Source organism: Emydura macquarii, unplaced genomic scaffold, assembly GCF_026122565.2.
Source record: "Emydura macquarii macquarii isolate MOO-44397 ecotype Brisbane River unplaced genomic scaffold, CSIRO-AGI_Emac_v2 contig_1375, whole genome shotgun sequence".
NCBI lineage: Eukaryota > Metazoa > Chordata > Testudines > Chelidae > Emydura > Emydura macquarii.
The window spans coordinates 48,252-70,728 of NW_027131512.1; the positions used below are offsets into that span (position 1 = coordinate 48,252).

The following is a 22,477-nucleotide window of genomic DNA, read 5'->3' on the forward strand; positions in this document are numbered from 1 at the left end:
TAACCCAGGCCAGAGAATCTCACCCAGTGATTCCTGCATCCAGCCCATATCTGGTGGCTGAGCTAGAGCATTCTTTTAAAGTCATCCAGTCTTGACTTAAAGACTTCAAAGTGATGTGAGGGTGCAATATACAGTATCTTGCAGCAAGTAGTAATGCAATACCTTGGTTCTTATTTAACTCCCCCACCCCATCATCGTAGTATTGCGCACTTCACAGTCGTTTTAGAGTATTTATCCTCACAACATCCCTCCATGGTGGTGAAGTGCTGCTATCCCCTGTAACAGGGTGGCTTGCCCTTGGACTGGAGAGCCTAGTCATGTGCTAAGCCTGCCCTGATCACAGGAAGAGTCACACCAGAAGGAAATCAGGTGATTCCGACATAAAGGACAGCAGGAAGGTGTGGTTGAGAGAGAGCAGAGCCTGCAACGAGCTGGAGGACTGCCAGCAAGCTAGGTAAGCCCAGGAATCGGGAGACTTGTTGAGCTGGAACTGATGTAATACTTTGTGTTTGTTCTGAGGCTATTGAATTCTGTGCTTTTGACAAACTCCATTGCCAGCCTGGTGAAGTGCACAGAAAGTGACTGGAACCTGAGCAAGTTCTGAAAAGGCCCCTGCTGAAGTGGAAACAGAGGCAGGGTGGTGGCCATGGTACTATAGCCCCTGACAGAAGCACACAGTAACTTAGCCACAGATTTCTAATGGTATTGAAGGGTTTTTGTGCTCAGTGCTGCAATGGCTAACTGATTTAGGACCCTATACCTCATTTTTCAAAAGGGACTTAGGCACTTAAGAGCCAAGCTCCCTTTGACAGCCAATGGCATTTTGGCTTCCATGTGCCCAAATGCCTTTTGAAGGAGAGATCAGTTAGGTATTGCAATACTATGTGCAGTAACACCTAAACACCTTTACAAATTTGGGCCTAAGTGACTGGCCCAAGGTCACACAGTCAGTCAGTGGCAGAGTTGGGAATTGATCCTGTGTCTCCTGAGTCCTGAGCCAGCAGACCAAGCTCAAGGCTATCATTCCTCCCTAACTGTGGGAGGAGAAACATAGGCACTGAGAGAGAGTCATAAACAACGCTGAGCATTTACACAGAACTTCTCATCCACAGATGTCAAAGTGCTTTACAAAGGAGTCAGTATTGTTATCCCCATTTTACAGATGAGGAAACTGAGGCACGGGGGGCAGGGACTTGCCCAAGGTCACCCAGCAAATCAGGGACAGAACTTTGAATTGCAACCGAGTCGTCTAAGTCCCAATCCAGTGTCTTACCCACTTGCCCAATCTACCTGCAAGAAAGCATCTCAGCCGTCTACAAGGATTTCAGGGACACCCAGGCCAGAAGAGCAGCTCTGAACTACATCCTTAGGAATTATACACCACTACCGCACATCTGATGGAGAGCAGAGAGGCTCTGAATGAGACTGAACTGGCCACAAACCTTGCAGCAAGTTACCTGGGAAACTTACCAGGCACCGTCAGATTGATACGAGCTATGCAGATTTCATAAAGGGCACTAATGACTCGGTATTCTGTGGCCATCCATTTACTTGCATTTGTCACAGTAACAAGTCCGTCTGATAGAGAGAGACGTCCCCGGAATGTGCTGTTTTGGTAGTTGGGGATTCCTTTATTTAAAATCATGATGTGGTTACAAGCAAAGGAGGCGGCAGCAGCGCTGGTGGCCGGCATTTGACACAAAAAAGATGAATTCTTGGGCATATGAATAGGAATAAACCCAGAGGAGCCTTCGGTCACAGACAGTTTATAGAGGGGACAGTCTTCAAGCCCTAGGAGGAAAAAGGTGCATTAGTGACAAATGGACTCTAAACTGCTCTTGTGGAAGATGAGGATATCACCTGGAAAGGAAGCAGTGGCAGTCGAAGTCAGTCTATGTGCTGCAAGTCAGGACTGAGGGGTGCTGGCAGCTCTGGGCTGGAACCATTGTGGAAGTTGTGGGTCAGGGTTGAGGGGGATCAGCAAAAGTGTGTGTAAGCAGGTGTGACCCTAGATCTACAACAGGAACAGGGGCTGAAGATCAGGAGTGAGGAGCATCAAACATTGCGATATTGCGTATGGGATGGGTGCAATAGTCTAAGCAGAAAGGGAGACAGACTGCTCCTGCTACTTCAGCCCTGGGCTCCCCCATCTCCACCGATATCCCTCAGCCTAGCACATCTGGGGAGTGTTAGAAGGGGAGGGCAAGTCCAGTCCTGAATGCCTGCTGTGAAATACACACTGCTATCAACATAGATGGGAGGATACAATCCCAATTCAGCTTCACCCAGTGACGAAGTTTGCAGGGCTGGATTCCTGGCTCATTTAATCACCTGGCTAGGAGCCACATCTAGAGTACTCAGCATCCAGCAGCTCCCACTGTGACACTTCAAAGAGCTCCAATATGCAGCTCAGCTCTGAAAAAAATCTGGCTCTAAGTGTCCAGCTTGTGCGGGGAGGGAGAAGAAAGCAAGAGGTGAGAGCAAATAAATATGGTTAAGAGACACCCTCGCACCTTACCCCTCCCCCTGCAAAACAAACACCCCATCTCCTTCTCTAGTATCCCAAGCTGGCCCATAAAAACAATCAGTGCCTTGAATCCGCCCGCGCGCACGCACGCACGTACACACACACACACACACATACCTGCTACCATCAGCAAGAGGCTAACCCACCTGTCAATTCAGATCATATCTTGCAATTCCCCCACCACCCACTCTCATATACAGGCCCAACTCCTTATTTTCTAGCCCTCCTTTCTCCCCATAACACTGGGGAAAGACACCTTCTCCAGACCTCTAACTCCCTGTCCCCTCCCCCAAGCAGGAAGAAACCTCTCTGCCCCATAGCCCTCATCTCTCTACATGCTATCTCCTCTCACAGCAAAAGGGATACCCTTTCCACCCACCCCCATATTCTCCCTAGCTGCTGCTACCCTGCAGGAGGAAGGACCACTCCCCTCCACCCATCCCTAGCAGCTACAACCCCCATCCCCAGCAAGCAAGCAAAGATCTACAACCCCACCTTCTTATGCTTCCACTCTGTGAAATAAGGATTTCCACCCCATTCCATCTCCCCATTTACTACTCCCCCCCTACCCACCACCCTATACAAACCTAGCACTTTGCCCAGCCCCTTCCCCAGACAGGTCTCCCCCAGGTGTTATCACTTTCTTCCTCTTCAGGCCGCCCGTGGCGCAATCCCGGTCCAAAGCAAGCAGCTGTATCTCCCTCCCTTACTCATCCACGCTCACCTGCCATCTGTCCAAACACTACAACCAGCAGGGGTGACAAAAGGATCAGTATCTTCTTGAGTCCCCACATTGGCCCGAGTAGTCCCAGTAACTGCGGCTGTCAGGTGTGTCCTTTCCAAGGCAAATGGCTCTTGTTGTCTTTCCCGGGATGCAATTCCCAGGGAAACGATTTAGATTTATTTGCTGATGCGCAAGAAAAATGGCTCCCGTCTTGCAGATTGTATTTCCCGGGAAAAAACACTACCGGATACATGTGATTAATTTGCATAATTCAATCCGAAAGCGGACGAATAGAGGGAGCCAGCATCTATCTACGTATTTGGAGAAGGGGAGGGACAATTGGGAGACGCTCCAGTGTAAAACCTCGAAGAAGAGTCAATCCACGTAGGCTGGAAGACAATCAGGTTTTGGAGACCATGAGGTTGTTCAGAGGGACGCTGGACTAGCTTGAAATAGGGACAGATCATCGTACACCAGCTTCTCCGAACTCCCCACTCCACCAGTAGCCAAGGACAGCTGAAACTGACACACATGCTCAAAGGTAACAGCAAGAAGAGACAGAGAAACGGTGGTTTAGCTTGGAGTGGAGGGAGTCGGGAGAGAGAGCAGCTATCTTTCAGTTTTACTCATCTTTAAGGTCAGCTGCAGCTGCATGATCTCCCGGATCCAACCCTGCAAATACCAGCCCACATAAGTACTTTTGCTCACGCGGGTCCCAATCCTCTGATCAGTTGTGCAGAGGTAAACACTTATGTTCCCAGCAGAGCCTCCCCCCCCTACACACACACACACTTTAAATTCAGTGCCGAGCAGGCACGAGTGTCCCTACAAACGGCTCTGACTGCACTCCGTTCCACCGCACACATATCTGCAGAAAACAACCTACCACTGAGTCAGCGTTTTCAAACCAAAGAGAGAGAACCCAGGAGTGCTGATTCCTAGCGCCCCTGCAGCTCTAACCACTAGACGCCATTCTCTTCCAAGAGCAGAAATTTGCTTCTAGCTGAGTCCTTACTAAGAAGCTGCTTTGGTGGTCAGCAGAGACGCACGCGTGCAAGCAGGCGGAACTGAATGAGAAATCTTCCCTTTAGAGATTTCCTTTCACTGAAGCTTGGAGGACAGGGAAAACCCTGGGTGTGAGATCCTTCTTTCCAGGAGCAGCCTTGGACAATGCAAGTTCATGTAGGCAGCACCCACCCCCTGGGAGCTTTGAGACTCCGCAGAGCTGTTAGTCCTCCTCTTCCCTGAACAGATACCAACCATTTGGGGGGTGAGGGGAGGGGAGGACAGGGGAAGGAGACCTCTCAAGGCACTGCTATAAAGGAAGTTCACACTTACCTGCTTGAAGATCCCCTTTCTGTGCAGTATCCCCTGCAGATTACACCCCCCAGCCATCTCCCCCTCTTTGGCAGCAAGGAATGGGCTGGACTCCCCATATTCCTATCCAGACAATATAAGCACCTAGAAAGAAACTAACAACTGCACTAGATAAATATCCAAAAGCGCGCGATTTAGCCATGACACTGACTGGCTCTCATTAGCAAAGAGTCCCCTGATTGGACACAGGATAGGGCTGGTGTATCAAGTAGCAGAGAACAGAGTGTAGTAAAACAACGTGATCAGCATAACGCGCGGGAAACCGCCACCGCCAGGCTGGGAGGGATCCCAGGCAGTCTCTTGCACTTAGAGACCGCTTCTCTGTATTCCCTCCCAAACCGACGTTGGGGTAGATCGGCAGTAGCTCTATTGGAATCTGTGGGCTACATCCCCAGGAGCAACCATTACCCTAACCATTAGCCCACACTCCCCTCTCAAAGCCAAGAATAGAACCTGTAATCGCTCTCTGCATTCTGCTGCCTAGGAAATAGTTTAGGTAACCCACTGCCGATGTGTATATCATGTCCCCTTCCCCCCACCCTCCCTACATACACAAGGAATTCCATCCAAGGAAGCGAGAGTATTTGTACAGTAGGGTCCTGGTCCATGACTAGAGTTCCTAAGTGCTACCCTAATACACTTCAGCAGGAGACACTTCCACACACACACAGAATCTTATTTCCCTTCAGTAGGCTGTAAACACACACACACACACACACACAAATATTAAATTTGTTAGTCTTTAAAGTGTTACAGAACTCTCGTTGTCTTTACTGTATACAGACTAACAGGGCTACTCCTCTGGAACTAAACACACACCAGGTCTAATTTCCCCCAGCAGGGGCAGTTTTCTCTCTCTCTCTCTCACACACTCTCACACACACAGTCTGATGCCTCCCAGCAGGGGGCAGTAACACACAACAGATTTGCAAAAGAAGTTGGCACCCAGCAGCTCCCACTGAGAACCACTTGTGTTGTGTCGGGGTAGAGAGGCCGTGAATTCTCCACTGAGAAGAGCTACTGAGCATTTTAAAAAATCTCTGGACAAGTGTCTCTCACAACCACATGAGAGTGACAGGATTTTGCTATATGCCCATCCACTAGGGGCAGGCATGATGTAGTCGCTGTACAGCACCCCTCCCTCCACACACACACTTCCCACTAAGGTTCATAGGGATACTAATAGGATGTAATGTCCTATTCCAGCATTTGCACCTTTAGCATCCTAGTTCTTCACTTCCAGGGCATTTCATCGGGATTAGTAAACTAGGGAAGTGATTGCTCACTGCTGCTATTACCAGCCCCAGAAGGCAGAGAAGCAGGCCATTTTCTGATTGGTCCTTGACCAGAGAAGTAGCAGCTGAGAGCATTGGCTGCTCAAGGAAACTGAGGGGCTGGCTCTTACCTTTCCCAGCTCCATTCCCCTGCCTCCCACTGTCCTTCACTCCAGCTACACATCTTCCCCTGACTCCCTTTCCCCACCCACCCATTCCAGCCCTCTTCCCCTTTTGACAGTGTGGGGATCTGTCACACTGTGTGCAGGGATGGAGAAGTTTCACTGTACTGTGTCACCGTTTCCCTTCTGCAGTCCCCTCCCATCTCCTAAACTGATACAATGGGTCCCATGCAGGGAAGTGGGACAGTATTTGTACAGTGCCTAGCACCATGGGGGTCCTAGTCCATGACTGGTGCTCCTATGCACTACCATAGTACACCTAATAAAAAAAACCAACAAAATGTTCCTTAACTGTCCTTTGTGTGCAAATCACTACAGTCTTAGGTGAAATAATGGCTAACAGTGTGATTAATTTGCTTTTATTAAATGGTGATTCATAGACTCCAAGGCCAGAAGGGACCATAGAATCATAGAAGTGTAGGACTGGAAGGACCTCGAGATGTCATCTAATCCAGTCTGCTGCTCTCAAATCAGGACTCCGTAATAACTAGATGATTTTGATCATCTAGTCTGGTGGTTCTCAACTAGGGGTACACGTACCTCTGGGGGTATGCAGAGGTCTTCAATAGGGTACATCAATTCATCTAGATATTTGCCTAGTTTTACAACAGGCTACATAAAAAGCACTAGTAAAGTCAGTACAAACTAAAATTTCATGCAATGACTTGTTTACACTGCTCTATATACTATACACTGAAATGTGAGTACCATATTTATATTCCAATCAATTTATGTTATAATTATATGGTAAAATTGAGAAAGTAAACAATTTTTCAGTAGTACTGTGCTGTGACACTTTTGTATTTTTATGTCTGATTTTGTAAGCAAATAGTTTTTAAGTGAGGTGAACTTGGAGTACACAAGACAAATCAGACTCCTGAAAGGGGTACCATAGTCTGGAAAGGTTGAGAGCCACTGATCTAGTCCACCCTCCTGAATAACACAGGTCAGAGAACTGCCCCCAAATAATTCCTAGGGCAGACCTGCCCTGTTTGAAGCCAGTGCACTGTGCATGAGAGACAGCTTGGCTGGAATTCCTCTCTTCCGCAGCTGTAATAAATAAAAACAAGCAGCCACGTGGTACCCAGCTCCACCCACTTGAGCAGCCTTGCCTCTGCCTGATCTCTTGTGCTTCTTGAGCGAAGAACAGCACGGGCTGCTGCCTCTGCTTTCTCTCCTTACAATAGAGGTGCTTTTGGATTATTGCTGCTTGTCTATCTGTGCTGCCCTGGACCCCAATCCCTCCCTCTAGTCTAGTCCTAGTCTCTGTAAATTATTATCCCACAGCTTGTTGGATTATTGGTGTTTGCCTGGAGTCCAGTGAGAGTATGTCTACAGCAAAGAAAAACCCATGTCTGGCCCAGCCAACTCGGGCTCATGGAGCTGTTTTATTGCTGTGTAGACTTCCAGGCTCAGTCTGCTGTGTGAGCTGTGAGACCCTCCCACCCCGCAGGGTCCTGGAGCCCAGGCTTCAGCCCTACCCCAGATGTCTACACAGTGATGAAACAGTCCCACAGCCCAAGGGCTGTGAGCCCAAGTCAGCTGGCATGGGCCAGTCACAGGTGTCTATCTGTGTGGACATACCCTGAGTTTCACGCAGGCCCACACAGCGCTCTCTCTGCCATCCAATGGCCTGTCTGTCTATCTCAGTATTTATCTTGTGCTCATCTTCCCATTTGCCATCCCCACTGAGGCTCCCCTGTGATATTTCAGAGAGGGAACAACCAATCACAAGGAAACAAGGGAAACATGAGTCACCCATATGTGACTGCAGAATTTGAGCAGTGTAGTTGTAGTGTAGGCCTGTTGGTCCTAGGATATTAGAGAGACAAGGTGGATGTAGTGATATCTTTTATTGGACCAACTTCTCTTGGGAAGAGAGACAAGCTTTCTGGGCACACAGAACTCTTCTTCAGGGCTGGAAAAGGTACTCCCAGCATCACAGCAAAATGCAAGGTTCCAAGATTGCTGTGATGTTGAGGGTGTCTTTCCCAGACCTGACGAAGATCTCTGTGTGCCTTGAAAGCTTGTCTCTCTCTGCAGTAAAAGTTGGTCCAATACAAGATATTACCTCACCCGGATTGTCTCTCAGAATTTAAGCAGCAGACATTTTAGAGGAACTGCTGCACCTTTTGCCTCCAGGAGCTCTGGGGAGCTGGAGCTGGGGTGTTCTGAGGTAGGGGTGAAAAGGTTAATGAGGTTTATTTGTGCAATAGGAATTCAAACTCTTGGGCTGAAGATCATCAGAGGCAGGGATGGAGTGATGGCTGGGGACATTCTCTCTTATAGGAGAATGAGTTAGGAGCATAGGTATGGATTGTTGCATAGCCCCTCTTTCCCCTTTGTTGCCCTACTTTATATTGGGTCAGTGAGATTCACCAATGAGTTATTTTTAACTCCCTGATCAACACCAACACCATCACATTTTACCCTTTGTTTACTGTAAACCTTTTTATCTGCTTGATAATATTTCATTTCATATATTAATTCTGCTTCACTCTCTACAGGCAATCCCTGGGGGCTGAGTGTGTGGAGAGGCTTTTCCAGAACAGTGACTAATCAGTTAAGAACTATTCCATTAGCCTTACATAAGAAGAAATTCAATTCTGATCTAAGCACAAGTTCTCTGACTCATTGATTCTTTAGGGGATGTTTCTTCTCTCTTCTGAGATTCAGCTCAGGGACTGGCTCTGTGTGTGTTCAAGAAGAGTGTAGTCAGCTGAGTGAGCTCCTTTCTGTTTTCAAGTCTCAGAGCAGAAGCAATCAGCATAGTTAAGGTTACAGTCCAGTTTCCATGCTAATCCCCTGTGCTCAGATAACTTTGCAGGTTTCCCAGGCCATGGAGCTGAGAGATCCAGGCCCCAGGAGAAGAAGCCCAGCAAAGCAGAATCCCCCGGATGACAGGATGCAGGCTCTCTGCAGACTAAGGCAGATCTCATTGTGTCAGTTACACTTGGCCACTTGGGGGCATTTTTGGAAGCTGGTCTTTGCAACCATGAGTGGAGAACTGAGTGGGGAGCAGGAGGGTGCACAGAGAACCTGTCCTGGGGGGGAAGGAGGAATGGAGTCAACCCAGAGCACCTGCCAGGGTGGTGAGAGTAGTATGGGGGACACAGAGACCCTGGTATGGAGGGGCACACAGATTCCTGCCATGGGAGGAATGGGGGTGCATAGAGACTCTGGCCTGGGGGAGAATGAGGGAAATCTCATCTCAGGTGTATGGGAGAAGGGGGATCTGGGGGCACAGCACACAGAGGAAAGGAGGGGGCAGTTGCAGGGGGTCTGTACAATAGAGGGGGATGGGAGGTTTGCTCACGGGCAATTGTGTGGGGTGGAGGGAATGGAGGATACAAGGAGCTATGTTGTGTGCAAGGAGCTGGACACAACTGTTAAAACGTTTTATTTTTCATAAATACCTCTACAAAAAGAACACATGGGAAAAGCAGAAAGTCCCATACTTTGTGCTTGGAGAGGTTTATGCAGTGTCGTTAGCCAATGATTTCCAGGCACTGAGCGTTTGCAGTTATTCATTTTAAATCCACTTAAGGTGGATCAGGACAGGATATCTGAATCTAATGCGAACTGCAGCATGGTGCCAAACATCTGTTCTCATTTAGCCTTCTAGTCATCTGGTACATGACAGGCTGCAATAGCTTAAACCTGGAGTTGCTACAAACTAGAACTAGAGCACTTCTAGTTTAAGCTCCCCCTGCCTTTTCTTAAAGTACTACCAAAAAGCATTAAGATAGGATTGCCAGACAAGCCTGTAAATGTAAAGAGTAAATGCAGAATTAAGGCTGAAAGCCTAGGCAGACACTCCAGCACTGAGATCCAGCCTATAAAATCACACCTGAACCAGTCTGAGTTACTTTCTCAGAATTGAAAAAAATGGTCAAAAATAAACTGGGCAGTCTGGTGAGTTCTCCGGGAGCAAAGACAAGCCGAGATTTTTGCAGGGGGCCCTTGGCCAGAACAGATTCTAGTTTGTGACAAGGGGAGTGACTCGCTGCAAGCTCGGGTCGGGAGGGAATTAACTGGGGTCTCACAGCAAGGAAAGGGGCGGGGCGGATGCGGAGCTGTGGGGCGGGAGAGCTGTTTGAATAGCAGCTACAGTGGTCGGCCCTTGGCTGGTTTCGTTTTCGATTCCTCGATAGTCTGCTGCGTAGGGGCTGGTTTGTTTGGTTGGTGTTGCTCGTCTCTCCTGGTCGTGCGAAGGCTGGCAGCGCCTCCCTGGCACAGCGAGCTGACTGGCGGGTGAGTTTGTTGCATTAGGTTCCTGGCTGGGGCAGCACCCCATTTTGCTGTCTCAGTGCCCCCCAGCTGCCCTGAGAAGGGCGGTGCTGGGGGGAGTGTTTCCTCTCTGCTGCCTTGGGATGGTGGGGGGCAGGGGGAGTTGCATCTCTCCCGCTGAGCTCAGAAGCTGCTTGCTGGGAGGAAGCTCAGTCACCCACACTGGGGGGCTGCTGCTGCCTTGCACTGAACAGTGGAGACATGGGGGGCGGGGTCCTGCAGCCCTGACTGCTGTGTTTTGCACGGAGTCGGGGTGGGACTTGAGGCTGTTGCATTGGAGGACCATCTTGGCGGGGGGGCTGAACTGGTTTGGGGCAGGGGCTGGCGGGGGAGGTCCCAGCGTTATATGATACCGCACGTGTTATTGTGGAACGACACACACCTCCCATATGATGGTTTCCCAGACTGGCCCTTCAAGGATTGTCTCTACGTGGAATAACGGCCTCTGCAACCACTGCTCCTGATTAGCCCCGTCTGTGGACACTTGACATTCACATGCGAGTGTCATCGTGATTAACTTAAGCCCTTACCTTGTGACCCCCCTATTGCTTTCTTCCTTGCCTCTCCTTTATCCAGGCAGCTGGAGAGGGGGTGTTCTCCTCTTCCAGTCAGTGTCGGAAGGGCACTAGGGGGCGCTGTGCTGCAGGCAGTGGGGGGAGGGGGGGTTTCAGAAGGGGGCAGTCTCCCCAGCAGTCATTTCTTGCCCCCATGCGGTTCTAGGGGGCCTGTGGGGAGCGGGGGTGGGGATCCAGCAGGGGGCAGTCTGCCTTGACTGCCAGTGCTGAACCCAATGCCCTAGTGTGGTCCTAGGGGCCTGTGAGGAGTGGGGTTGGGGACTCAGTAGGCAGTCAGTGCAGTCCCCAGTGCGGAGCTAGGGGGTGCTGTGCTGCAGGGAGTGGGATGGGGGGGCTCAATAAGAGGTGCGCTCCCCTTGCTGTCAGTGCAGCCCCTAGTGCCCCAGAGCTTTAAACTGCATCACTGTAACTAATGTAACCCGCTGGCGTTAAGAAAGCCTGGCCCCTTTAAAGCCTTGATCTGAGGAGGAGGAAGGGAGTGACAGGGTGGGTGTGTCTGGAGCTCCTGACAAGAGGGCTACAGGCAGCAGGCCCTCACTCAGCGAAGCAGCCGAGAACCTGCTGAGGCCGGGAGGAACAGAGCTGCCGACCAGGGACACCCCAGGACAGGAGCCTGGAGCAGCACCAATTCAGGGAGGAATTGCCTGAGAAGGACTAACTGGAGCCTGGACCCATTATCCCTGTTGCCCAGAATTGTATGGGTCCATGAGCACTGGGGCTTGTGACCTTGTGTTGGGAATAAAGGGGGAGGCTGTAGCTAGCTAAGGAGTGAAGTTGTTGCTCTGGGAGGTGGGGGTGCAGAGAGCTGCAGAAGAGGGCACTGGAGGGGGGTGTTGGGGAAAGTTCACTGGCACCAAAAGTGACCAGGAGCTCCCAAGACCCACTGCTGGACCGCAACTCTGCCCAGGAGTCCTGACCTCTGAGCGTAGACGCATTGCTCCGTGTTTGTTATTTCCCTGTTCAGTCTGTGGTACCACTGGGCCTCGTGTTGGAAGTAACCCTCTTTTACCGCTCCCCGTCTTCCCCTCTGTTCTTCTCTGTTCATCGCTCTGTAAATAAATACTTCTCTTTCCTGTATTCACTGGACTATTGTGTGTGTGTGTGTTTGCGCCAGGGTATGTGGAACAGGTGCCCCTGGAGTAGAAGGGACTTTCCCTGCTGCGTTTCTGTGCATGCCATTTCTTGGCCAGAGCTGCCTGGCAGAACAGACTCCCTCTTGGCCACAAGAACCCTGTAATTACACTAAACTGATGTTAAAAGTTGATCTAGTTACACCGAGGCAAATATTTAATGTAGATGCCTTAAATGATTTGTTTCCCTTCAACTGATTTAGTTCTAATTCCAGATTAAACCAGTTGAAGAACACCTACATTAGGGATTTACACTGGTGTAATTGGAAGATCCATTTTAAAGCCGATTTAGTTACACTGCAACAACGTTTCTAATCTACACAAGCCACTAAATGAGCACATTCCATTTCTTAGCAAGCCGTTGGTTGATGATTGAAAGTTGCCATTATCCAGTGCTGGCTGACAGTGGAAGTCAGGTTTGCAGTGCTGCAACCAAGGAAGGAATCCCTTTCCAGCACCACAAACTTGCCTGCAGAGGGAGCTTTCCCCATGGAGTGGAGATGCTGGGAGCTGACGTGCAAATTATTTTAAAAAAACCCCAAAACCATCAATAAATGCAAGCCTGTTGTCAATATCCAGACCAATTAATTTTATAGTCAACTGGAGGGTATTGGTTCCAGGCAAAATGTTTCTTTTCTTTTCTGAAGAGGAGAGGGACATTCTGGCTAAATTCCTAAAAAGAATTGGCCTCCTTGAAACCGTTCCTTGGACCTGGGCAGTTCTCTTCTTTTACCGTTGTGGTGGGTGAATGAATCCCTGTGTATAATTTCTGTATATCCATTTTAGTTTCTAAATCACTGTGGAGTCCAGTGGTGGGGAGAAGGGCCAGGTTTCTGATGAAATGTGATGCTGTTTGTTACACTGATAACACCTCTGCATGTGTGTTCAGGACTGCAGAAGGAACTAGGGGTACAGAGAAACTCAGACAAACAGCCAACCCTTGAAAATCGGGACTGTTTCTGATTTCAGTTCAGTCCGGTAGCTGCCAAGGAGAGAGGATCTGGCAGTGGGATCTCTGCAATTGATTGCTGCCTCCAAATTGGACACAACTGCAGCTAGGGAGGAACTGATCAGAGCCCAGCCTGTGCCCCACAGCATTCATCTGTCTCGTTGAGTGAAGAGAGATCGGAAAAGGAGTGGATCCCATGGATTCAGAGCAGCCACTTAATGGAAGACAAGGTAACCGAAGCTTTGCTGGGTCTGAACATCCTGGAGAGGGACACTATAACTACACCTATACTGCCCTTTGCTGGTTGGCACCAAGAGATTCCTGGGTCACAGGCCCCCCAGTTCAGACCTGCAGCTGCTATTTTTCAAGCACAGATAGGAGATGATGGCTGTATGGGGGAGCGCTGGTGCTTTGTGGGCTTGCACAGTGTGCGTATGTCTGACTGGGCTTGTTCCTTCTCAGCTTTACGTTATGGACACATGAGTCAAGTCCAGCATTGCTGCACCTGCTGCACCCCTGGAATCCCACAATGGGCATTGCTAAGAATAGCTGTGTGGGGGGAAACTAGATAGCTTGTTATGCAAACACAGGTTTCTGTAAACATCAGTGCACATCAGTGCTCCTGTGTGTTCATCCGCTGGGCCCTCTGAACTGCTTCTGTCTGGAATATTTTGACATTCATTAAGCATTAAATTCTATAATTGAAGGATTTCAAAGAAACCATTATCTTCTGCCCAAAGCAGTTTTCATGGAATGGACACAGTCGTTTATTCAAACAGTGCAATGGCACCCTCCATCCAGGGGTCTTCGCACACCTTACAAACAGCCAGAAATAATCCTAACCGCTCACGCTGTGAGGTATAGATCATCTGTACGTTACCAAAAGTGAGGAAACTGAGGACCTAGAGAGGTGAGGAGTACAACTTTTAAAGGTTGCTGAGTCTCACTTTCCAAAGAAAGCTGAAGACTTAGGAGACTAAATGTCATTGATTTCCCCCTCGCCCCCCAACCAATGAAATTTAGGCTCCTCTGTATCAAAGTGAAGTTACTTTTCAAATGATTAAGTTCCTAAATCACTTTGAGTAAAAGTGTTTCAAAAGCACCTAAGTGATTTGCCAAAAGTGACACAGAGTCTGTGGTGGAATCAGGCCTGGATTGGTTGGTCTAGACTGGTAAAGAGTGACCAGTGCAGCCCCGAAATTGGGAGCTGGCACGTCTGCTCTCTGAGGGTCCTATGTGTGTGTGAGAAGGGAAAAAAAATGATCTTTCTTCTACAGTTTGGTGCCTTCGTTATTTTGGCTGGATGTAACTAACTTCAGAAGTAATCACATGAAGAGCCTTAGGGAAGCTAAAAGGAGACAGGGCAGAAGGAGAATCTTGTGGCTAACACACAGGACTCAAGGTCATGAGATCACAGTTATGTAGTCATGCTTCTGTCGCTCACTCACTGTGATCCAGGGCAAGCTGCTCCTCTCTCTGCCTCAGTTTCCCCATCTGTGAAATGGTGATGATACCTCCTACTGGATGTGCAGAAAATCTCCGTGATAGCAGAGGGCCTCGAGCACTGGAGGGGAAGGGTCTATGGAAGTGCAAAGTCAGTGACACGTTGGGATTCCCCACAGTTTTCCTGCTGCTGAGTGTAAACCTGGTTCGTTGTAGTAAATGTGGGAATACAGACCTGTGCGTGTCATACTGTGAGGGGCTCCATGCTGGGAGCACTTTCTCAGCTCGCCAGCAGCATCAATACTTTATTTGCTTCTCCTCCTATGGCAGCAGGGCCTGAGGTGGGGGAAAATTACGTGGCCTAGTGCAGGGCTTATGAACTGGATGCCTGGGAGTGTCTGATCTCCTAGGCAGGGGGCACAAGTGTGAAGTAAGGAAGCAGAGACACAGCCCATCCATTCTCCACCTGGGAAGCCAATTGTCAAGGTGATGGGTCTTCCCAAAGCAGCAGGCTAATAGAACGCTACCTGGTCTCTGGCAACTTAAATTGCTGCTGGTGCTTAATCCATCTGGTCCCTCCGTCACCACCCCAGACGACTGAAGGAACATGAACGGGTTTTGTTCTCTTTCAGGTTCTCTGTCTAACCTCAGGCTCTGGAAAGCTGCTGGATGGAAAGCCCCGCTAATCATCGGCATTGTAGTCGTAGCCATTGTGGTTGCTGTTGCTGTTACTGTTGCTGTGATATTTTTGCACAGTGAGTTGTCAGCCTTCGCTGCCCCGGTCTGATTCCCAGCCACACGTTCTCTCCTCCCTAGTCTTTGGCTTCAACAGTCAAACCAGAAATTACACATATGGGATGTTTCCGCTGACTGCCTCTGCTGGTCCCTTTTGTTACCCCCCCCCCTTACACTATGACTGCACTGGCCCTTTAACAGACACTAGCTTAAAATAGCCCATCTCTCTGAAAGTGTTTTCCCAGCTAGTGGGGACAGTCTGTCCATGTGAAGGCTCAGGAGACTCATGGGATCAGATTTTAAAATGTTCGTGGCCAGATTTTCAGCAAAGTTCAGCACCCAGCACACTGACCTCTTTGGAAAATCTGGCCCTGAAAGCCTGAAACGTCCGGCAGCTACACTGAAAGGTTATGGAGAGAGGAAGTCCGGACACTGTGCGCTATACCAGAGGGCAAGTCCTCCCAAGCCAACAACAAAAATTCCACCTTTAAACAGGCAAATCTGGGCTTGCATGTAGTATGTGAGCTACCTCAAGGAGAGAGTCAGTGTCAGTTGGTTCATTGGCACACGAAAGGGATACACACAAGATGGCATGTTTATCAGCTTGCTATAGATTTCTCCCTTGAATTTAGAGAAAGCAAAGGGACAAGTCTCTTATCACTGTTACTCTTTTAACTTCAGTGAAGTCTCCTCCAGAATCCCAGATGCCTAATGCCTCTGCAAATGCAAAACTGCCTGCCGCCTGCTGCCCGGATGACTGGGTCGGGTACAGAGGGAAATGCTACTATTTCTCTGAGACCGAAGGGACCTGGGACTCCAGTCAGAGCTTCTGCTCTTCAATCAATGCCTCCCTGGCTCGGATTGATACTCAGAAAGACCTGGTATGGAAAAAACAAAAAATAAGACCGGGATAGGCATCAGGGAGCATGTTGGCATGATCTTGTCCCAGGTTCCTTCTAGGGCTTTTTTTGATGGAAGATCAGATGGAATGAAAGCTCTGGCAGCTGAATCCTAACTCCAAATAGATACAAATATTTATATATTTTAAAAAAATCCAGCAGTGCCTATAAGAACATAAGAGGTGTCATACTGGGTCAGACCAATGGTACATCTAGCCCCAGTATCCTGTCTTTGATGGTGGCCAGTACCAGAGCTTCAGGGGGAGTGTACAGAACAGGGCAATTATGGAGTGATCCGCCCCCCTGTTTCCATTCCCAGCTTCTGGCAGTCAGAGGCTTAGGGTCACAAGCCTGGATTTAAATCCCTGACTATCTTGCTAATAGCCATTAATGGACCTGTCCTCCAGGGACTTATCTAGTTCTTAATGGTAATCTACAAAGGGTTTTTAAATAAAATTGGATTTATGCCCTTTTTTATTGCTTTGAAGGATAAGGAAGTCCTGAAAAGTCAACGAAGGCATATATGTGGGGGGGCTTAAAGATTTTTTTCTTATTTAACTGCAGTGACTAACAATCTGACTGTAAAAATCCCTTCTCTCTCAATTGCAACTTCTTCTGGCTTTTGCCTTGCTGTTATTTCCTTATATCTCCAGGGCAGAGAGGTCCTGAATTTCTACTGGGGAAGGGGTGGAACCCATTTTTTACAAACAAACTTTCTCTACCAATCAGAAAGGAAGGAAAGGGCCCAGTTTCCTTTTATGTTTGTCTTCTCAGGTCACCTTTTCGGCTATGAACTCCAGTGCACTAAAGTTGAGAAATTAGAATTCTGAGGTCTATCCACTTTACCGTGTGTACAGTATGAGCAAACTAATGTCACCACAATCTTTCTAGCCTTGTCTACACTAGGGAATTCTTACAAAATAGCTGCATCTGTTCTATCATCAGTTTGGCTGTCCTGGTTGGAGCCCTAGTATAGACAAGGATCCAGTGGCTGGATCTACTTTGAACCTCTTTTCAGAAGGTTCGGGTAACAGTGTCAATGATACAGGAAGCTGCAAGAGTCTATCCTATCCAGGAGCTACCAATGGTACCACTTTTTCAGCTGCACCAAGGGAAACTCTAGGGGAGAAGTATTCAGCCCAATGTTAATTAGATTTGCTCTCAGCAGGGTTATAAACTATATTAGAAGTCTAGTTCATAAAGTTACAAGATACCTGCCAGTTTAAATTCTGCCGTCACACCCAACTAGGAGCACTAAATCCAGGGCAGAAGAAAGATTTTTGTAAAGTCTCCCTGTCACATAAGTGATTTTTGTGACGAGAGAAAACCAGGAAGTTTCAGAGTCAGGGTGGAGATTTTCCAAAGCTGTCTAAAGCATTTAAGGTAAAATTTTAAAAAATGCCCAAGTCTCATTGATCTTTAGTGGGACGCGGGCTCCAATATCAATGAAGAGCTTTTGTAAATTTTACCCTTTAAGCACAACTTCCATTAAAATCAGTTCACGGAAGATTTGTACTCAGATCTCACCCAGCAGTTGAGAGGAGGGGAAGGAACTTTGGAAACCGAACAGGTACAGAAAAGGATGGAAGAAGTGGGAGGGAAAATATTTTAAAGTTTCTTTTTTAAGCAGTTGATAAAGTTGTTTCCACAGCCCATGGTACGGCCTGGCCTTTTCCCTGCCTTACCACCAGAGGAGGCTCCAGGAGTTTGGTCTGATTAGCCTAACCAAACAAGGCTAAGGAGAGATATGATTGCTCTCTCTAAGGGATAAATACCAGGGTGCCAGAGGAATTATTTAAGTTAAGTGCCAATATTGACACAAGAACAAATGGATATAAACTGGTCATCAACAAGTTTAGGCTTGAAATTAGATGAAGGTTTCTAATCACCAGAGTTGTGAAGTTCTGGAATAACGTTCCAAGGGGAGAAATGAGGACAAAAAACCCAACTGGCTTCAAGACACATATTCCAGTCTTGCCAAGAGTACAGGGGACTGGACTAGATGACCTCTTGAGGTCCCTTCCAGACCTACGAGTCTATAAAGACTGAGCTTGATAAGTTTATGGAGGGGATGGTAGGATGAGATTGCTTGCAATGGTGCATGGCCCATCTGTGACTGCAAGTAGTAAATATCCACAACAGCCGGTGATGGGACACGAGATGGGGAGGGCTCTGAGTTACTATAGAGAACTCTTTCCCACGTGTCTGGCTGGTAGGTCTTGCCCACATGCTCAGGATCGAAGTAATCACCATATTTGGTGTTGGGAAGGAATTTTCCCCCAGGTCAGATTGGCAGAGACCCTGGGGTTTTTTTTTGGCCTTCCTTTGCAGCATGGGGCATGGGTCACTTGCAGGTTTAAACTAGAGTAAATGGTGGATTTTCTGTAACTTGAAGTCTTTAAATCATGATCTGAGGACTTCAGTAACTCAGCCAGAGGTTATGGGTCTATTATAGGAGTGGATGGGTGAAGTTCTGAGGCCTGTGATGGGCCAGAGATCAGACTAGATGATCACAATGGTCCCTTTTGGCCTTAAAGTCTATGAGTATTGCAGATAAGTGATATCTGTCCCATTCCTCCATCAGACACCTGCCACTGGGCTCAACAGTAGTGAGTAAGTGTGTTAGCTGGATGTTGCTATTAAGACAATTAGCAGCAAAATAGTTAACATTTAGTTCGACATTACTAGGTTTCAGAGTTAACACAAGTGGAGCTGAAATGTGCAGTTCATAGCTAATGTTTGAGGCCCTCTGCAGATTCAGGGATAATCTATGCTAGGAATTGGATTTGTTTTAGGCAACAGGTCCCCCTGAAGCAGTGACTGAAAATAGCTTAACTGCTTCAACAGCATTACAGAGTATAATGAATAATGTGCATTTTTTTTAAAGGTGTTCATTATGCAGTATAAAGACGTCTCTGAGTACTGGATTGGCCTGAAGCGAACATCAGCACAGCCCTGGAAATGGGTGAATAGTGAACAATTCAACAACCTGTGAGTCCTTTTCTAACCAGTCACTTTGTTGGGTTCCAGATGGGAAAAGGGCTGAATTCGGGTAGATAAAATCATTATTCCCAAAACACTGATTGCTTTTCTCCTTTGTGATGTGTCCCCCTCAGTCTTTGGGGCTCATCCCCCTTGTGACCTAGCAGATCAGCGGGCTGTATGCCATTCCCTTCCCACCCTTTAATGGGCAACTTAGGTTGAAATGAGACCCATGGTATTTTCTGAAAAGTTCAGTGCGGATTTAAGCCCAGATTTTAAAGGTACTTAAACATTCACTTCCAAGACAAATGCCCAGTCCCTGCCTGTCTCTTATCACCAGGGCATCTGTGTTGCAGGTTTATGGTAAGAGGAGAAGGCGACTGTGCGTACCTGAGTGATGGCTTTGCTACTTCATCGTGGTGCTCCACAAAGCGATACTGGATCTGCAGCAAGCCTGATGGAATGCAAAGAGAGGATGCAATGACAGGGGGCTGAAGGGCTGGTAGAACACATCTTGACACAGCTGCTTGACACTCCAAATGCTGCTCAATAAGATCCTCAGTAGAGCTTTGCCTATTTTTTTTAAATAAGCCTAAGTTCTAACTTGCTGTCTGTTGTGGCCCCTGTATAGCCCTCCGCTTCCTAGTTGTGTAACTAAGACCTGGTCTACATTTAAAAGCTAGGTCAATGTAGCTACAGCGCTTGTGGGAGTGAAAAATTCTCACCCCGACCACTATAACTGGACCAACCTAGTCCCCTGTGTAGACACAACTAAGTTGACCTAGCTACTGTCACTTGGGAAGGCAATGTTCCTACAGCGATGGGAAAACCCCTTCTGCCACTATAGGATGTGTCTATGCTGTGCGGTTATGCCAGCATAGCTATGGCACTGTAGCTCTGCTGTCGTAGTCCCCATACCGTAGACATGGATTAAAACCCCTTCCTAGCTCCCACTGCTGTTGTCTGTCAGGGTGAGTCTACACTGCAATTGGGGGATGTGATTAAAGCTTGGGGACCAAAGATTAAAGTTGCCTTGGGTATGTCTACATGAATTATGTCGACATACCCTCACCTCGGATGTGCTGGCAGAGCGGGAAGGCAGCACTACTTAAAGACAGGTTGAGACAATCCTAAGCAGCAAAAGGCGCAGAAGATCCACTGCAATTAGGGATGTGGATGTGAAACAGCCGCTCCCATGCACCCTCCCAAAGGAAGAAAGCTGCGGCTGTGGGTTTTCTTCGACTCTTGCAGAACCAGGCTCCGTTAGGAGACAGCATGAGCTAACATTGTGCAACCGTTGTGAATTAAGGCTAACTGGGATTGGAATCCAAACTCATCGAAGGGCCCCTTGTTAAGGCTTCTAGCTCATTTAGTGCTGTCTCCTGCATATGGTCACCTTTGTTGCATTGTCTCATGGATCAAAATGTGGTAGCTTCACCTTTGATGGCGAATCTCCTTTGTGGAACCAAAAAGATAATTAAAGAGGGCCAGAAATGAGATGCAGGTTAAAATGGAAATCGAAATGTCTGTACGTTTGAGAGTGTTAGGGGCTTGCTGTGCTTATTGAGACTGTAAAGGGAAGGCCAAGAGTGCATGCTGGCCAGAAGTTGATATCTAGCTAGATTTGCTAGAAGAGTTATAGAGGCACCACCATGGGCAGTCAGGAATTCCTGCCCTTGCGAAGAGGCTGTGGAGATGCTCAGGAGAGATGTTTGCCCTTATGAGAAGGCATCAGGTTGTGTACTCTGTACTAGCAATAAGGAATTGTGGATAGGTGTCACCATTGCATTCTTGCCATGAGAATTTGCTTACAAACTCATCAGCAGATTAGACACCTTTAATGTAATTGAGACATCTTTCAAGATGAATTGCAGGCAGAGAAGCTTAAGTATGTAGAATCCTTTTGATTGCACTTGACTGTCACTGAGTTTCTAGTCAGTGAGAAAACAAACCACCAAATCTGTTTCAGGGTAAGCGGGCGGGGGGTTTCCTGACGTTGCTAAAGAAATTTAGATAAGGAGAAAGGGCAATGTTTGTGTAACATCCTTAGACTTAGTGTCTTCGTATGCTCTAGGTTCTTTTGCAAATGTTGCTTAAGAGCTTAATTCCCCTTGGACTTGCTTGCCAGCTATGTTAAAAATACTTTCATGGAGGATAAGATGCACACTATCCCCTGGCTTGAGGTGGCTGGGTATTTTCTAGCTGCACCATGTATTCAAACGATGGTGGCTGAATTTAAATAATTGAAATGTATAAAGTCTTACAACTAATGAAAAATGAATCATGATGCCCTGGAGAGTTCACTGTCACCATTAGTATCATATGTAACGATTTGCTGTTTATGACTTTTGTTTTTTAAAGTTTGATATTACTTTGTCAGTGTTATATGCTAAAGGTAACCCCCCCCCCAAAAAACCCTTGGTTTTTTCCTTCTGTTGTAGTTTGCTCACAGTCATAGAGTTTAAGGCTAGACAGTCCCTCTTGTTTTATTCAATCTGTCTTTCCTCATTCTAACTTAAAAACAATTGAAAACTTTCTAATGAAAAGTTTGTCAGAAAATAGGATTTAGTTGAACATCTAATTTTTTTGGCAGAAACTTCATTTTCAATTACTTCATCTTTTAGTTTTCTAAAGGTGTTTCCCCCCCCCCCCCCCAACACAATTTCAGGGGTAAGCCCCAATGTTTTTCAGAATTTTGTAAATGTTTTGAAATTGTGTCCTTTTTTTGTTCTTCTCTCCACTTTCTGGCTGCCTTCCAACCTCTGCCAAGTGGAAAACAAGTAAGAGTGTTTCTGAAAATAATACTTTGTGTTAAATTAACATTTAAAAGTGAAAGTTATTTAAAAAAATATTTCCCCCACCCCCTTCACAGAAACATACAAATCCTTTCTCATTCACTGTCTCCAAAGTGGAAGACATTGGGAATGAGTAAGAACATATCAGAGGGGAAAGAAGTTTTGCATTTACATTTTTCCATGTTTCAAAATGTTTGAAAAGGGATTTTTTTCTGTGAAAACTTTTGCAGGACAAAGCACTGCTTTTCCAGCTAGTTCTAGTCTGTATTGTTTTTGATCTCCTTTTATGTATGCCTCTGTGTTACCTATTTTCTGTATTACTGCATCTGAAGAAGAGAGCTGAAGTCTCTCAAAAGCTTATGCCTGCAAATATTAAATTTGTTAGTCTTTAAAGTGCCACAGAACTCTCGTTGTTTTTACGTATTGGTTTATTTTAATTTTTTTCCATGGCCTAGCTCCACCTGATAGGCCAGAGAAGACACTGCAGTATCTAGGTTTGCCAGAGAACACCCTAATCTTCTGCTGTGTAAATAGAGTGGAGACCAGGGCTGGGAGAAAGGTGGATTTGAGACTAGTTGAGTGGCTCTTCCATGCT

At 47.3% G+C, this 22,477-nt stretch overlaps 1 protein-coding gene and 1 long non-coding RNA gene across 3 annotated transcripts; one reads left to right on the forward strand and one right to left on the reverse strand.

Annotated features, from left to right (window-relative positions):
* Positions 1-1,084: 1,084 nt before the first annotated feature.
* LOC137155695 (uncharacterized) lies at positions 1,085-4,048 on the reverse strand. The gene is made up of 3 exons (XR_010920594.1): positions 3,252-4,048; positions 2,332-2,444; positions 1,085-1,791 (listed from the first exon to the last, which is right to left on the reverse strand). It is a non-coding gene; the product is annotated as an uncharacterized lncRNA (long non-coding RNA).
* Positions 4,049-10,251: 6,203 nt separating this feature from the next.
* Positions 10,252-22,278, forward strand: LOC137155693 (C-type lectin domain family 2 member B-like). Of its 2 annotated transcripts, XM_067552039.1 has the most exons (6): positions 10,252-10,338; positions 13,049-13,258; positions 15,104-15,226; positions 15,888-16,087; positions 18,993-19,096; positions 19,444-22,278. In XM_067552039.1, exons 2-6 carry the CDS (start codon positions 13,225-13,227, stop codon positions 19,580-19,582), a joined length of 600 nt encoding a protein of 199 aa, XP_067408140.1. In that variant the 5' UTR covers positions 10,252-10,338; positions 13,049-13,224; the 3' UTR covers positions 19,583-22,278. The 2 variants fall into 2 exon arrangements, with proteins under 2 accessions (XP_067408140.1, XP_067408141.1); XM_067552040.1 differs by lacking the exon at positions 10,252-10,338 and having other exon boundaries at positions 12,998-13,258.
* Positions 22,279-22,477: the final 199 nt, after the last annotated feature.

Excerpts from the sequence above, each read along its gene's own strand:
- LOC137155693 (XM_067552039.1), top strand. The coding sequence starts at position 13,225 with ATGGATTCAGAGCAGCCACTTAATGGAAGACAAG. Across the intron at positions 15,227-15,887 it reads TGCTGTGATATTTTTGCACA|TGAAGTCTCCTCCAGAATCC; the intron begins GTGAGTTGTCAG and ends TTTTAACTTCAG. Across the intron at positions 16,088-18,992 it reads TTGATACTCAGAAAGACCTG|GTGTTCATTATGCAGTATAA; the intron begins GTATGGAAAAAA and ends TTTTTTTTAAAG.